Source organism: Bos mutus, chromosome 22 (assembly GCF_027580195.1).
Source record: "Bos mutus isolate GX-2022 chromosome 22, NWIPB_WYAK_1.1, whole genome shotgun sequence".
NCBI lineage: Eukaryota > Metazoa > Chordata > Mammalia > Artiodactyla > Bovidae > Bos > Bos mutus.
Window position 1 is genome coordinate 69,462,283 of NC_091638.1, and position 16,586 is coordinate 69,478,868.

A 16,586-nucleotide genomic window follows, 5' to 3' on the forward strand; every position below is an offset into this window, starting at 1 on the left:
CTCCAATCCTTCTAGATCTGGTCATTTACTCTGCAGCAAGGGTACAGTGACTCCAAGGAATTCCTGCCTGGGGTTACAAGAGCCTTCAAGGAACAAGGGCTTCCCTTGAGGCTCAGCTGGTAAAAAATCCACCTGCAATGCAGGAGACCTGGGTTTGATCCCTGGGTTGGAAAGATCCCCTGGAGAAGGCAAAGGCTACCCACTCCAGTATTCTGGCCTGGAGAATTCCATGGGCTGTATAGTCCTTGGGGTCGCAAAGAGTCAGACGTGACTGAGTGACTTTCACTTTCAAGGAACAAAGAACTTGGGGGTGGGGTGGTGGAGGCAGAATTCCATCTCATGAGAAGGCTGTTGAGTGATGTTCCAGCATTTAAAATGCTCTCCTTCCCGAAGGTCTGGGATGCCTTCCTTCATGCCTCCAGGGTAAGGGAGCTGCACCCACCGTCCCCAGCCCACCCCCAGGGCTGAGGCCATTACATGGGGCACCTGCGAGACAGCTGTTGACTCTGCTCCTTTCCTCAGATCACTGTCCCACCAGAGCGTGAAGACTCCAGGGGCTCGGGGCTCCACCCTGACCGCCCTCTCCACCTTCCGGCAGAGGGGACCGCCGGGCAACAACACAAGGAGGCTGGCCCTCAGCGTCCATGGGAAGCGCTCTGAGCCCTGGCTCCCGGCCCACTTCCTGCCCCTGCTCCTTGGGTCAGGCTTTGGTGGGAGTCCGCCCGGGAGAAGCTGCACAGCTCATCTGTCACACTCAAGAGGCCTGGGCCTCCCCCAGCTCGTAACTCTCCTGCCCTGTCAGGCCTGATGTGAGTTACTCTTCCTTTGGGCCTGTTTTTCTGAGTGAAGGGGGACCGGAATCTTTTCAAGAGACGAAGAATATTCTGAGTACCCCAGTTAAGTCAAAGAAACACCGACGCGCTCTTCAACTCCCACACAAATGTTCTGGAATTTACGTTTGCCTGCAGACCTTAAATGTCATGACACTTGGCCTGGGACTCTCTCCAGCGTGCAGAGCAGGCACCTTCCAGAAGACCTTTGACCTCTGCCCTGGGCTTCTGAGAAGTGGCACAAACATGCATTCGGTGGTCTCAGTTTCCACAACTGGCTCCTCACCTCCAACGCCCTGAGGTTTTCCCCGCCCGAGGCTTCCGTCACAGGAGGAGGTGTGGGGCCATCACAGCTACGTGCCCGAGGGTTTAGATCCAATGCTGGATGGTCTGAGCCCTTGCTGCCATGGCACCTCAGCATCAGGAAGCCATCCCAGCAGCTGAACAAAGTGTCTTTTATTTGTGACACACAAATACAGCCAATGCAAAAAAAGATCACTTTTCCCTTTGATTCCAGTGATAACAAGTTGCTAAAGAAAAAAATATATATATATCAAGAAGGCATTTTATCTCCAAAGTTTCCTCTAAAAAAAACGAAACAAAACAAAACCCAGGAAGGGTTAAAAAGAACCACACACGTCATGTACATATCTGACATCAATGAAAATAACCTGAAATAGAGAGGAAAACAACTAAAAAACAAATCTCAAATTAATATTTTTTAACATGCCCCAAACAAACCACCAGGGACGGGGGAGCCTGGTGGGCTGCCATCTATGAGGTCGCACAGAGTCAGACACGACTGAAGCGACTTGGCAGCAGTAGACAACAAACCAAAAAGCCTGGTACAAGACCTGCTGTTTCTTAAAACCAAGACCTTGGGGAAATGGAGACTGATGGCTGAGAACTGAACAGGCTCAATGGCAGCAACAGGGTGACCTACAAGCCTCAGGCTGTGCCTCCCTGCCCAGCCTGACCCCCATCCCCAGCAGCCTGTGGGTGGCGGCAGAGGCGGCTGGACAGGCACGGCTCACACCAGTGTCCGTTGACTAATGGGGCTCAGTGCCAGGTGTCCAGTGAAGGGAAAGACATGGACGCTTCACCCCCTTTATGTGGGGGCCCCGTGAGTGGGAGGTTATCAGAAAGCCATGATCTAAAATGATGAGTATTTATCATTCTGTGTCCTTTGACAGACAGCAGGGATCAAAGGAAAAGCTCTTCCTAAATATGCTTCCGTTGCTCCATGATTCTTGGAAGGAACCCTCTAATGTCCTCCCAGCAATGAAAACCCTCCCCTTTGGGTAAAAACTCCTGGGAGCCAGCCGAGTGGGGCAAAGGTGGGTTTGCTCCAGTGTGAAGGTGCAGGGCCCTCTCCAAGGGAGTGCCATGTCCACAGCTGGCCAGTCAAGAGCATCGCAGAGCACTCAGTGGGGAGGCTGTGTGCCCCGGCCCCGCACACGTGGGAGCCTGGGAGAAGCCAGAGCAGCTTCGGGGAGACGGGCCTGCACAGGCAGCCTGAGTCAGGGCAGGGGCTGGGGTGTGAGTGGACTGAGGTCAGAAGCACTGACCAACCTCCTGGGAGCAACACTGCAGGCAGGACCTTTGGGATGCTCTGGAAGGCAGAGCTCCAGGTTGTCCCAGGGGAGGCAGCAGGTGCTTTTTCCTGGATAAGGATTTGGTCATTCTCTTCCCTGGAAGGGGAGTAAGGTCTGGGGATGAGGGGTAGCCTGAGCTCTGACCCCATGCCCTGTCTACCCGAGAGGAGAGGAAGGGGCTTCCCCGCCCACCTGCCACCACCGGTGACACCAGGGAGAGGGGCAGCTGTGGGGCTGCCTCCCATGCTGCCGGCCAGGGTGGGCCTCCTTAAGGGAGCAGGGGCCAGGCTCGGGGGTGCAGGCAGGAGGCCTGCTGCTGGCTGGGGGCTCTCCGAAGGCCAGGGGGCAGGGGTGATGGTGGTGGGGAAGGAGACCCACCCTCAGAGAGCTAACAGCACCAAGATATGAGAGGAAACGGCATTAAATATGGCAGGAACGAGGGGCCTTAAGGGGGAAGACAAGGGGCTCCCTGATGTTATTTCCCCCTCGAGAGTCAGAACGGAGCAGGGGCAGGCGAGAGGCAGGAGGAGGCAGCGAGAGAGGACGGAGACGAGCAGGCCAGGCTCCAGCTCTTTCCTATGAGTAAAAACTTCGGGTCACCACCTTGAGATCATGGGGCCAAGCTCGGGATGCAGCTTTGTCAGAAGTCAGAGAAGCCGTGGTCCCCGCACAGGCCCCACTGACGCTGCTTCCCGGCCCCTTGGCACCTTGCTGACAACCATGGGCTCCCAGAGCCGGCTGGTCCCTGGGACAACTCCACTCTAACTGCGGATCCACAAAGGCACAGCCAGGAAGAGTGCCCTTGCTTCCCGGGGTTGTGACACAAAAGACCTTCCGGGGTCTCTGTTGAGCGTCCCCTCCACCGAATGGGAGGAATCACTCTGAAGCCTCTCTCAGCACAAGATCCTACGCCGAGTCCATTCCTCTTTGGGAACCAGCCAGACCCTGACCTAGGGCTCCAGGATTTTCACGAAGCTGGGAACAAACACTCCATTCGTCCAGCTGTGTGTGTGGCGGGGAGGGGGCTTGTCAGGAATCCGGCGGCAGGGAGGTCGCAGAGCCCCACGCCCAGGGCCGAGTGAGAAGGCAGCCACTGTGAGAGGACACGCCGGGTGCCCGGCTCCTCGCTGCCCCTCCCGGCAGCCTGCCCTTCCAGGGGAAAGCAGGGGGGGCAGGCAGACCATCTCTCCCCAGGGTCGGGGCTGAGGAGGCCGCCTGGTGAGTGGCGTGAGACCGGGGAGAGGACAGGCCTTGGAGAGCGCGTTCCGGCTTCAGACTCAGTGGCAGCAGCCGCCACAGTGCCCGCCTGAATGGGAGTGCTGGCTGTCCCCAAACTTGGTCCTCCGGCTCAGGATCTCATAGGAGCAGTCCTCCCCACAGCAACCGGACATGCTTGGGGAAGAGTCATCGATTTCAAATCTGCAGGCAGGCAGGAGGAAAGGGTCGGTGGGGGGCGGTGGACTGCCTTCCACTCCAGGAGTCAGGGCTCAGGAGCAGGGCAGGGAACCAAGCTGAAGGCGCGCCCACACCATCTCCCCCAGCCCCTGCCCCCTGGACCTCAGGCCCAGGAGCTCCGTGTCAGGACGAGGGGGGCCAGGACAGGGAAAAAGACACGGGCCGGCAGCTTCCGCTGCCCAGGGGGTCCCCCACCAGGCCCAGCTCCTTACTGCAGCGCTTCTCTGAAGAACTGGTAGGCGCCATGATTGTGCTTAAATACCGTTAACATAACTTTCTTCATCTGTGTGCTGAGAAGGAAGCAGAGAGAACCTTCCAGAAGGAGAAACAGGTGCTAAATCGCACGTATTCTCTCCTGTCTCCGCCTGCTGTCTCCCGTTTGCTCCTGGGAGTGCTCCTGAGCCCCGCTCGGCAGTCTCACTGCCACCCTGAGACAAGGTTGCTCCCCACCTGACTGGCTTCTCCTCCGCGTCCCAGTGGAGACGCACAGAACAGGCACTTGGGGGTGCTTGTTGCCCTGGGCCCACTGCACCAAATGTGGAGTCACGGCAGGGCAGGGAGGTTCTAGATACCCTTCTTCCAGAACATTCCTGTGAGCCTTGTCCCCACCTCCCTTCCCAGACATACAGCAGAGGCAGCTCCTCCCAAGAGTGACACACACACACACACACACACACACAAGGCCTTCCTGTTGGCCATGAGCTGCAGAATCTGTATGAGGAGCTCACACACACACGCTCACACACACACGCACGCTCGAACACACGCACACACACCACCCCCTCCCTACCTGTTGGCCATGAGCTGCAGAATCTGTATGAGGAACTTCCCCAGGCCTTTCCGCCGCACCTTGCTCTCCAGCTGCACCTCGTAGCTTGGGGAGGAAAGCAGGGTGAGCCTGGAGGGGCCGTGAGGCCCGGCCCAGGCCCAGACACCCGCGTGGCCTCTGCCTCCTCCCCGGCGCCCACCCCCGCGCCGAGGCCCCTACCAGTACAGGACTTCATCACCACACTCCACGTCAAACCGGAAGTGAGAGAAGGCGACGGGCACTGATCGGTTTTCCCACGCGATGAGGTACCAGGCTCGGTCGTCCGTCATCTCCTCGCGCTTCTCTCGGTCCTTCCAGCCCCACTCGCTCTGCTCGTACCTGGGAGACAGCGGCAGTCAGGACAGGGGCTCTGCAGAGCACAGCCAGCCCCTCCCGCCCAGGCGTGCTCACATGGTCCGCATGTTGGTCTTGGTCAGGTCGAAGGCCCAGTCCACAGTGGCTGGCTCCAGGCCGGACACTCGCTTACACTCAATGGAGACGTTCAACCTACAAGAGGAAAGGAGGCGTGTGGAGCGGGCGCCAGGCCCAGCGCCACCCGCTGCCTGGGCAGCCTGACGATGAGGCGCGCCTGGTCTCAGTTCATCTACAGGCAAAAGCTGAGCCCGGACGTGACTTCAGAAGGTGCCTGTGAAGGAACCAAGCCGTTCAGGCTGAGATTAACAACTGTCATCACCAGCCTACCACCATCCTGACCACAAGCCCTGCTTCCTGCTGCCCTCCCCCCCCATCCCCCGCACCGTCCTTATCAGACTCAGCACTCTGTCAACTCCTGCCCCTCTCGGCTACCTCTTTGCTCTCTCTGCCCATTCTTCTGTACATTGTTATAAACACCCGAGTCTTCTCTGTTCCTTTAGTTCCTGCCCTGAGGCATTTTTCCTGTTGCTTTCATTTCTGAATCAAGTCCTCACTGGGCACCCATGGGAGCCCTTCATTCTTATCTTCCAATCTCGCCTGCGAAAGTGGCTGGATGACCTCAGGCCCTTCAGGAAGACCGCAGCCCCCATCCCTGAGGAGTCCTGCCTGTTGCCTCCTCTGAGGACACAGGAATGCTCTCAGCTGATCAAACAGAATGCATCAGGGTTCAGGTTCTCCCAAGTTCTGCTTCCCTAAACTAATGAATGAGGCATTAAGGTATCAATCTATTTTTTTTTTGGCCATGCCATGCAGCTTGCAGGACCCTAGTTCCTCGACCAGGGCCTGAACACAGGCCACAGTAGTCAAAGCTCCGAGTCCCAACCACCAGACTGCCAGGGAATTCCCTCGATCTGCTATTTACTTTTAAATGACTTAAGTAAATTACAGTTAAATTCTTTGGCAAACTGAAATCACATTCTTGAGGAAGCGGCACATTCTGAAAGGACTGACTTGACTCCTCGGAGGACATCTCCCCTGGAAGCCACCGTCACCCCTGCTGACTGGCACACTGTACGAGCTATATGTGTGCTCGGCCATGTGAATACAGGACTCCTGGCTCTGAAGAGTCTGCTTTCTTTGTACTACTGGCCATGTAGTGGTCAGAAATGACCCAACACAGCACTGCATCTGTCTTAGCTATCAATTTTCTGAAGGCCGGTTGGAGAGTATAGATTCTCCACTAATCTGACTTATTTAAGTACATGAAAGTGCAGTCTTAGCCACACAAATCACACACAATTCCAGGCACCAAATGAGCCCAGAGTCAACTGGCAGTGCCCGCTTCAGACCTGGCCCATGTTTCTGGAAGTCATGAGAATGTGGAGCGGGAACACTGAGATCACAGTAAGGAATCTCTGTTGTTGTTTTCAGTCACTAAGTTGTATCTGATTCTTTGCAATCTCACAGACTGCAGCACTCCAGGTTCCTCTGTCCTTCACTATCTCCCAGAGTTTGCTCAAATTTATATCCATTGAGCCGGTGACGCTATCTAACCGTCTCATCTTCATCGCCCCCCTTTCTTCCTGCCTTCAATATTTCCCAGCATCAGAGTCTTTTCCAATGAGTGGGCTCTTAGCATCAGGTGGCCAGAGTACTGGAGTTTCACCTTCAGCTCAGTCCTTCCAATGAATATTCAGGGTGGATCTCCTTTAGGACTGAGTGGTTTGATCTCTTTGCAGTCCAAGGGATTCTTGAGTCTTCTCCAGCACCACAATTTGAGAGCATCAATTCTTCTGTGCTCAGCTTTCTTTATGGTCCAACTCTCACATTTGTACATGACTACTGGAAAAAACCATAGCTTTGACTATACAGACCTTTGACTGTATCACTTTGGCAAAGTGATATCTCTGCTTTTTAATGCACTGTCTAGGTTTGTCATAGCTAAACTATGTCAAAGGACTTCCTGGAATCTGAATGATGCAGCTTCGAGAGGAGCTGTAACGCATCTGATCACAGACACGAAGAACACGTTAACGTGATACTATGAAACTCAGACACAGCCACGCAAGGCAAACGCAGCATTACCTGCTAGAGTCTCTCCTTCGTAATTCATGCGTTTACATTTGTCTTATCTCATTCTCTAGAATGAATACTGACACCAGCTCCTACTTACAATGCTGGATATAGTCTCTGTGATCCTTAAAACCACCTTGCAGGTTTGGCATCATCACTCCATTTAACCGATAAAAAAATAAGGCTCAAAGAGTATGTCAACTTAACCAAATATGGTTAATAAGAAGCATCATTATGATTCAAACCCATGGTGATGATTCTGTAAAATCATAGCCCCTATTTTTCCCTGAGCCAACAGCATCTCTGGTACCTATTTTATAAACCAAAGCAAGAGAAAGGGGAGGGGAGCTTTAATCCAGAATTGGCAGTGAGCTGGATTAGGGAAAAGAACAGGAGTAATAACAGCTCACACGGGTCCAGCCTTAGTGTGTTCCAGGCACTAACACTGCATGCAATCCTTCTGATGACTCTGTGGGCAAAGCACCCATTTCGAAAATTTAGACACAGCGAAGGCAAGGCATTTGTTCAGGGTCACAAAGCCCTAAGAGGCTTTTAACCATTATACTATATACTCAGGGAAAGAGCGCTCGACTGAGACTGAAAAGCCCCTCAGCTGCCAGGGAGAAGCTCCACAAGCTCAGACTCTCATTTAGCCTCTCGGAGGCTTGGTTCTCTGCCTAAAACGAGGGGGTCAGCCCAGATGATTTCTCAGGTTTGTTTCCGCTCTGTGGTTCTCGGTCAGAGAGCACAGCAAGTCCCACACAGACGTCAGTCTGAGATCAGGCCACCTGTGCTCATCCGCAGACTCCTTTGTTACCCTAACGGAGGGGTCTGTATCAGCAGGATACTAGCCATCATTTCTGCTTTTTCACTAACAAAGAAAAAGGAAGTCTGAGGACACCTACTCTGGAAAGGTGAATTCCTAAAGAGCAAGGAGAGGACAGGTAGGAACGCTGAACACTCACCCATTCCGATCGTATTTCTTGAACACTGGGAAAGCCTCCAGTGGGTCTCCAAGCTGTGGAGGGAAAGAAGAGAGTAGTACGCAGCACAAGCGTGGGCCTGGCCGTCACCAGCTCCACCCTTCGTGGACCCACGTGGAGGCACAGCTCCCGGCCCAGGAGCAGCCCTCACACAGACGCGCCATCTGAAGTCACGTGCAGGGTGTAGGAAGAAGGGCCAACAAAGCTGTAGCTTCATTTGACAGGGAAGAAGAAACGTGCCTGCCTAATACTAAACACTGGCCTCCGGGCCTAAAACCTGCTCGGTGCCCACCTGGCCCAAGAGAAGAGAGGTCCCCTGATCCACTCATGTCCTTCTACGAGGTCCTCAATTAACCTTCCCTGGTCAAAATCCAAGATGGACAATCATGTCCCTGGGCCACATCCTTGAAAGTATGACTGTTTACTGAGTGGACTAAAAGAAGAACAAAACCTGGAACGTGAACTGCAGCAGGAAGGGTGACCCAGTCTCTCCTGGTTCATGGGAAAGCTGAGCCGCCCCCAGTCAGGCCCCCCAGGTGCTCAGAATCATGGCTACTCCTCCCCTGACTGCGGCCCCTTGAAACCAGGCTGCTGCAACCCCCAGTGCATAGCACAACCTGTGGCACCTCCCAGGCAGGCAGTAATGTCTGAAGGCAAGAATGAGAAAACCATACCATATTTTACTAGGGAGGCTTCCTCCCCAAGATGCAAAACCCCAATAAAAACTTTTCCAGATGCTTTTCCAGTGGTAAGGAAACAGACCCACAAAGAGAAGCAGCCACTTTCTCTTGACTCCACACTTCCCTGCACGCCTGGGTCCATCCGCCTGGGTCCATCCCGAGTCCTCCTCACAACTCTCCCAGGCTCCCAACCAGGCTGGTCCAAAGCCCCACCCCAACCCCACCGCAGAAAGGAGGCAGCAGAGGTGCGGATGTGTAGCAACTCCGTTCTGCCACAGGGTGGCGCCAAAAGAAGTCAAATTTAAAACCAGGCTGAAGTTCCAGGAGGAAGGGACTGGGAAAGAGGGGAGAGTTACCCTGTTGGCAGCGTCCACTTTGGCACAGACAGCATCCATGGCTGCTCGCTCCTCCAGCCGCTTCTGTTTCTTCTCCTTTGCTTTGCTCGACTTCCTCTGCAAAAGGGAAAAGCAGAGTGGGCTGGAAGGCCGTGACTAATGAAAGATGGGACTTGACTTTCCCTCTGGGGTCCCTAAGGGCCGGTCCCTGATTGGCATGCCTGGTCTCAGCAGCAGGAACTCAGGTCTGGCTGGAGACCTGAGCGTTTCCCAGTCATGAGACCGTGGGAGCATTGCTAGACTTCTCCACTTCCCCACCGGGAAGAGGACTGACCACGGGACCACTGGGTCACTGTGAGGACTCAGTGAGAGCACAGGGCAATACCTGAAGCAGAGCCCCGCACCTCAGCAGCTGCCTAATAAATATTCACTAGTTCATTCCCTCCTAAGGCAGGAACAAGTAATTTTAGACACATTCAGGGCAGGTTTCAGGAAGGCGATGGCATCTGAGGCAGCTGCTGATAGCTGCTCTTAAGTATAAACTTATTCAAAGCCTTTTCAGTGTCTTCAGGCTTCAAGAAACAAAGATCTGCTCTGGGGACAGCCTCCTGGGGAGGTGGGTCTCTTTCTAAGCGAGGCCTGGGGCACTCCAGCTTAAGGAGACAGAGCTGCTCCCAGAAATGGCTGTGCAGGCAAGGCCAGTGAGTGGCAGGCACACTTAACACCCAGTGACAAGGGCAGAATGAAGGGCCCCAAGGAGTTCACCTGGGGACAGAGGCCACACTGACACGTGGTCAGCAGAGCCAAGCTTCAGGGGAGGAGCAAAGGGAGGCTGTCCTTACACAGAGAAGCAAACCGCAAACCCCCCATACCTCCAAATGGAGCACGTCCCGTCTGCAGAGTCACATGAGGTTTTCTCAAGTGTACACGGACCTTCCCCTCTTACCCTGTGTAAAAACTGGTAGGCTTCCCTTGGGGTCCAGTGGTTGGGAGTCTGCCTGCCAGTACAGGGAAGGCGAGTTCCAGCCCTGCTCCGGCAGGATCCCATGTGCTGCAGAGCCCACAACAGAAGCCACCGCCACGAGAGGAGGTCCTGCTCCCCGCAACTAGAAAGAGTCTGTGCACAATGACCCACCACCTCCAAAGAACGATCAAACAAACAAACTGGAAACACGGGGAAAAGAGCCCAAAGCTCAACAGACCTCGTCCAAAGCCTCTTTCTGCCCTGTACTCCCTGCAGGTCTTAGGACAAGCCACAGCCATTCTTGGAGCCTCCTTCCCTCAACTGATGAGCACGGCCCTGAATACCTCCTTTAAAGTATTAAGCCCGTGAGGGTTACTGTGGCCTGTGTTCAATAAACGACACTCCCCATTCTCACTCCCAAGGAGGGACAGAGCAGCACAGGCACCTCCTGAATCACCCCACGGCACTGCGAAGACGGCTCAGCTTTTCACCAGCCACATGGCCTCGTCTGACCCCACCCCTCACTTCCTGACCTCACCAGTGAGACGTTTTGCTACTTCCAATTCCAGCATAGCTGGGACACAGCCCAGGAAAGGGTGAGCTGAAAAACCCAGCTGCTGGATAAACTCTACCCTCGGTTCCTCCAGGAATGACAGTGCCTAACTCCTGCACAAGCAAGCAGGAGGCGAGAGTTCAGATGCGAGGAGCTCACAGGGGTGGCTCTTCTACGTACAGCCCGCCCAGCACCGGCTGTGTGCCAGCTGCGGGCTGGGCACTGCAGGAAGCCAGGCTGGAGCCCCTTTTTTACCTCCCTGGAGGAAGGAACAAACAAGAGAGCAGACGGTCTTCCTGACGCTGGAATCTGGGGACAGAACTAGCCCTTCTCTACCACAGAGAGGTTTTAGGGCATCCATTTTTTTTTCCCCCTCTGGGAATCTGAGTTTCAAGACAACACTGAGAGATACACTCATCTTGCAGAACACTTTCACAAGAAGAAACTGAGGCTCAAAGGGATGTCGTGACTTGTTCAGAGTTCCCCAGGGAGCAAATGGCAAAGGGGAGACTAAATCCCAGGGCCTGGGCTGCAGATTTAGCATCTGTCCCCCCAGCCACGCTGTCTCCCACTGGGAGAGCCTACCCCTGCGGCCAAGACCTTCTCGGCTCTGTTTGGATAAGGTCAAGATGAGACCTTGGGAGCCCCCAAGGCAGCCGCTGAGTGACTTGTTCCTCATTACCCTTCTGGCGTGGTGGCAGCTGACATGACATGCCCACGCAGTACCACCTCAGACCCCACTTCCACACTGAGGTAGGGATAAAGAACAGGGAAACCTGCCACGGAAGATCCCAGGGCTGTGCGATGGGGCAGAAAGGACATGCGCTTTGGCGTCAAACAGGCCAGGGGACTGAGAAAGGAACTCCACCTCCAGGAAAATGGGGACTCGATGGCCGGCCTAACAGGACAGCCGAAAGGCTAGGCCAGAAGTCCACACACCTTCACTGTTGAGGCCAGCTCCCTGCCTTCACCCTGCACGCTAGCTCTCTCCCAGCGTGATACAGAGCTGAAGGATCGGAGGTGCTGCATGCGTGACGTCCAGGACTCAGAAGGCAATGAAATCTAGGTTCCCTCCATAGCGTCTCATTCTTAAGCACTAGAAGCAAGCAATTCCTAAGCACAAGCAGCAGGAGGGCCAGGTCTGGGCCTCCAGATTTATGGGCTCATTCACGCAGGGGAACAGGTGAGCCAGGCAGCTCTTGGAGCTTCAGGCCGCTGTGGCCCAAGGCTATGGATAAAGAAAGTGCCCCTTAAGCGCTTCGCTGCCTGCACACCAGGTATGAGACAGGCTGCGGCCGGCTGGGCCAGACAGGCAGAGGCCCTCCCCCGAACTGAGCACACGCAAGGAAAAGTGGTCTCCTACTGTTCCAATTAGCTTTGTCCTGCCTTGTGGAGGTAAGACTATCCTGCGGGGACACAGGAAAAGTCTCCTAATTAAAATGGGAAATAAGCACAGTGAACAGTAAAGCTCCTTGTGGCTAAGTGTCTTTCCCAAGGGAGCTTTACATAATAAAGAGTGTGGGATTTTGAGTCAAGAGACCCAGATTTGATTCTCAGCTCTCCCACTTACTTAATAGCTGTGTGACTTTGGGCAAGTTATTTACTCTCTTTCCAACAAGTCACTCGGTTCCTCCGAACCTCACTTTCCTTATCAATCAGTTCAGTTTGGTTGCTCAGGTGTGTCCGACTCTTTGCAGCCCCATGGACTGCAGCACGCCAGGCCTCCCTGTCCATCACCAACTCCCAGAGTTTATCCATAAAACGGGGCTGACGATGCTTCTACCTCACAGGGCTGTTGCGATGGGAAAAGATGATACAATATACCAGATACAAAAATTCTTTAAGGATTTCTGTTCACAAGTACCTAGTAGCCATAAACACCTGCTGACTAAATCCTCCAAGATTCAAATCCAGGTCTGAACCCCAAAGTCCATGCTCCGTCCACCAATTAAGCGCAAATGATGCTTGCTGTAACGAACTGTGATGGAAGCGCTGTTTTCACATGCAGCTGCCACACTCCTCCGCTTGCTATTTCTACCAAAGTAGTATCTCTCTGTCTCCTTTTTTTGGCCACACCTTGCAGCTTGTGGGATCTTAATTCCCTGACCAGGGATTGAACCTGCACTCTTGGCAGTGAGAACACAGGCCTAGCCACTGGACCACCAGTAAGTCCCTCAAAGTGGCATCTCTTTGACTGCTGGTCGTAATAGTAGTTCTATGACTGTGAGGGGTCACAGAGTGAAATTAAAAAACACCAACATGGGGGCAGGAGGCATCTTTCAGAAAAAAGCCTTGGTACCCTTTAGGTTTTCAGTATCAAGGCTTCCACACGGAAACCAGAAAAAAACTTGTTTCTAGCAAAGAGAGTGAGTGAAAGTTGCTCAGTTGTGTCTGACTCTTTGCGACACCACAGACTATACAGTCCATGGAATTCTCCAGGCCAGAAGACTGGAGTGCGTAGCCGTTCCTGTCTCCAGGGGATCTTCCTAACCCAGGAGTCAAACCAGGGTCTCCTGCATTGCAGGTGGATTCTTTGCCAGCTGAACTACCAGGGAAGCCCGAGACAGAGCTCTCAATTCTAATTCCTGAGACAACACATGTGTGGCAGCAAGGGTGAGAGAACTCTGAAAAGAACGGTGCTCCACCTGAGGCCACCCTCTCCCTCAGCCGGTGGCCAGACCATCATATGGAACAAGGCGCTCTGCTGGAGGGTGATGAGTAGGAACCATGACCCTTCCCACATGAGGTGGGGAGTCCACAGCCTCCCACCCATAAAGAATGAGGATAATGAGAGGGTTCTGGCTCTGCTTCAGGGAGGAAAATTCACATCTCTCTTCTGTAGTGAGCTTTAGGCCGGAAGAGACCAACCAGGTAGGGGCTGTTCTGAGAAACACATCTGTAACGTATGAGTAATAAGATTGGGGCCCTAGAGGAAGCAGCAAGGATCTCAGGATCTCTGAGGCCTGCTGTTTCAACTCAACCAATGAGGAAGTGTTGAACCAGAATGGCATGTTATGCTTGTTGCTTTCTGCTCAGTCTGGAATGGCTGATGCTGGGCAGATCCACAAAGTAATACCAGGGACTCAAGATTTTATTCAGTTTCAACAGAAGATGGGGCCTGGGACCTTTCACTAAAATCTAGGTTAAATATGCCTAAGGCCTCTAGACTGGATTTTCTACACATGAAGCACACAGTATGCAAAAGTCCTTGCTGAAACACGATGAATAGGTTTTGACATGGATTACATAAAGTGCTCTGACACAGTAAGACAGCCATTTCTGTCTAACAAGTTGATTTATTCAGTCAATAACTATTTGAGTGGAGAGGATAAAAATCTAGGTTAATAACAGTAGGGACAAATCCAATGGGTTAAAAATAGCACACATCTATTTTCGAAAACTGAAGGCTGAGAAGGGGAAAATAACAACCCCTATTTAAGAGGCACCCATGTGACTATTTACATCTACTATCTCATTTAATCCTCACATCTGTCTCAAAGGGGAGGTATCATCCTCATCACACCCATGAGGAAATTCAAATCCACAAAGGCCAGGTCACTGGCACAACATCATGCTGCCAGTCAGGGAAGATCAGGCTGGAACTGGAGTTTCTCTGGCTCCAAAGTGAAGACTCCCTAAAGGTGGTGGAAACTTCGTGTAAAAACTAAGATACGTGGTGCCAGGGAGGGCCAGTTACTTGTTCAGGAGAGTGACCGGTGCTGCTCTAACTAGGATTGCAGGAAGGTGAACTCACAGAAACACGCGAGTAACTTCTGCCCAACCTTCTATCAGCACATGCCCGGAAAAGGCATAAACTGCACCTCTAGACTGCCTTCTACCGAACAGGTGGTCACTATCCATCCGGGGCTGGGGCCATCACCAGGGCCCTTCCACCGCCCCCGGCTCACCTTCTGCACAGCTTCCCCATGCAAAACCACCTGCGGTGTGAATACCACCGCCCCCGGCTCACCTTCTGCACAGCTTCCCCACGCAAAACCACCTGCGGTGTGAATACCACTAGCAACCCAACTAATAAGACCCACTTAGGTGCATCTGGGAGGCCCCTAAAGGCAAGCCTCTGTCAATAAGGAAAAGAATGTTTTTGGAGCAAGAGGAACCTGGTGGAGACGTTCGAAAGAGACTGGGGAAATCAGCTTCGCCCAGTAGCGGGAAGCGCAGCGGCCGGGGATTCGAGAGCCCTGAGCCAGGGTCTGGCCCCCAGTCACTGTCTGTGACCTTGGCTGGGTGCCTCGTTTCCTCTGGGCCTCGGTTCCCTCCGAGCCACTGCAGGCCTGGGATATGGGAAGCCACGAAGCTAGTGACACCCGGGTGATGGGTGACCCCTGGGGGCGGGGGGGATACCTAGGGACTGCTCGGGGATGGGGGCGGGTGGGCGCCAAGAAGATAACAGATCTTAGAGGAAGGCAGGGGCGGGCGCGACGCGAGAGGCGGGGGGCACCGTATGGGGTGGGGCCCGAAGAGGGGGCTCCCTAGGAGATTCCCAGGGCTGGGCCGGGCGTGGGGACACTTCGACTGAGGTAGTCGAGTCATGTGGGGGCTGGGAGGGGGGGGTCACGTGAGGCCGGAGGGGGTCAGGGTCACGTGAGAGGGGGGTTCAAGGAACAATGGGGGCGCAGGGGGGGTGGCAGGGGGAGCGGGGAGCCCTCCCAGCCCTGGCGTCTCCTCTCCCTGCCTCACTCACCCCCATGGCGACAACGGCGGCGGTGGCGTTCAGCTCCTCCTTCCCACACTTGCCGGCTGGGAGGCGGCAGTAGCGGCGACACTGGAGCGGCGGCCGGCCCCGTACTGCGCATGCGCCTCGCGGGCTCCCCAGCGCGCCCCGGCGGGAACCGCGCCGGCGCAGAGCCCCGCGAAGGGACGGGCGGGGGTAAGGCACGCAGGTGGAGAGCCTGGGAGGCGGGCCGAGGGGCTCGCACACCAGAAAGAGGCGGGAGACGCGGAGCAAGTGTCGCGCTAGGAATGACGTAAGCCAGGGCCCGCCCCCTTCTCTCCAGGCTGTGTCTGTAGCCATGGCAACGGCTTCACAGCCCGCGGGGAAGCGTGCTGCTGGGCAGCCGGGTAGGTGGCAAGGCCGCCCCTGCGCTTGCCTGTGCGTCTCCTCCGCCTGACCCGGTCATCCGCGGAGCAGCCACCTTCCCAGCTGACCAAACGCGTCAAGACCTCTGAAATACCTGCTCCTCCTCCAACCCTCGGGCATAGGAGAGGTGTTTGGAACATTTCCCACCTTCTAGTTCGTGAACTCTTGAAATCCCTTTTCTAACCAGAGTCATTCATCCATCTAACTTTTTTTTTCTTTTTAATTCATCTGTGTAACTATCTTCTAACCATTCATTCATCCTCCATTCATTCGCTGTCTCAATAAACACTGACTAGGACCATACCGGAGAAGGCGATGGCACCCCACTCCAGTGCTCTTGCCTGGACAACCCCATGGACGGAGGAGCCAGGTGGGCTGCAGTCCATGGGTTCGCGAGGAGTCGGACACGACTGAGCAACTTCACTTTCACTTTTCACTTTCATGCCTTGGAGAAGGAAATGGCAACTCACTCCAGTGTCCTTGCCTGGAGACTCCCAGGGACGGGGGAGCCTGGTGGGCTGCTGTCTATGGGATCGCACAGAGTTGGACACAACTGAAGCGACGCAGCAGCAGCAGCAGCAGCAGCAGGACCATACCTGAGGGGGGCATGGCTACTCTCTCCAGTATTGCTGCCTAGAGAATCCCCATGGACAGAGAACCCTGGCCGGCTATGGTCCATGGGGTCACAAAGTGTCGGACATGACTGAGCAACTAAGCACAGCACAGGACCATACTAACGCTACGCGGAGCCCAGGGGACACAGAAAGAAACAACGTGCCGTCCCAGTCCAGAACTTACACTTCAGAGGGGAGGCGGGCATGTATACTGGGGAGTGGA

At 54.5% G+C, this 16,586-nt stretch overlaps 1 protein-coding gene across 1 annotated transcript; it reads right to left on the reverse strand.

The window, feature by feature from the left end:
- Positions 1-1,270: 1,270 nt before the first annotated feature.
- Positions 1,271-15,559, reverse strand: NAA40 (N-alpha-acetyltransferase 40, NatD catalytic subunit). The gene is made up of 8 exons (XM_070359193.1): positions 15,354-15,559; positions 9,156-9,251; positions 8,102-8,154; positions 5,100-5,195; positions 4,869-5,027; positions 4,671-4,754; positions 4,093-4,170; positions 1,271-3,844 (listed from the first exon to the last, which is right to left on the reverse strand). Exons 1-8 carry the CDS (start codon positions 15,357-15,359, stop codon positions 3,703-3,705), a joined length of 714 nt encoding a protein of 237 aa, XP_070215294.1. The 5' UTR covers positions 15,360-15,559; the 3' UTR covers positions 1,271-3,702.
- Positions 15,560-16,586: the final 1,027 nt, after the last annotated feature.

Coding starts and splice junctions, on each gene's coding strand:
- NAA40 (XM_070359193.1), bottom strand. Junction 5,028..5,099: donor AAGACCAACATGCGGACCAT/GTGAGCACGCCT, acceptor GCTGTCTCCCAG/GTACGAGCAGAGCGAGTGGG. Junction 3,845..4,092: donor TTCTTCAGAGAAGCGCTGCA/GTAAGGAGCTGG, acceptor GCCTGCCTGCAG/ATTTGAAATCGATGACTCTT.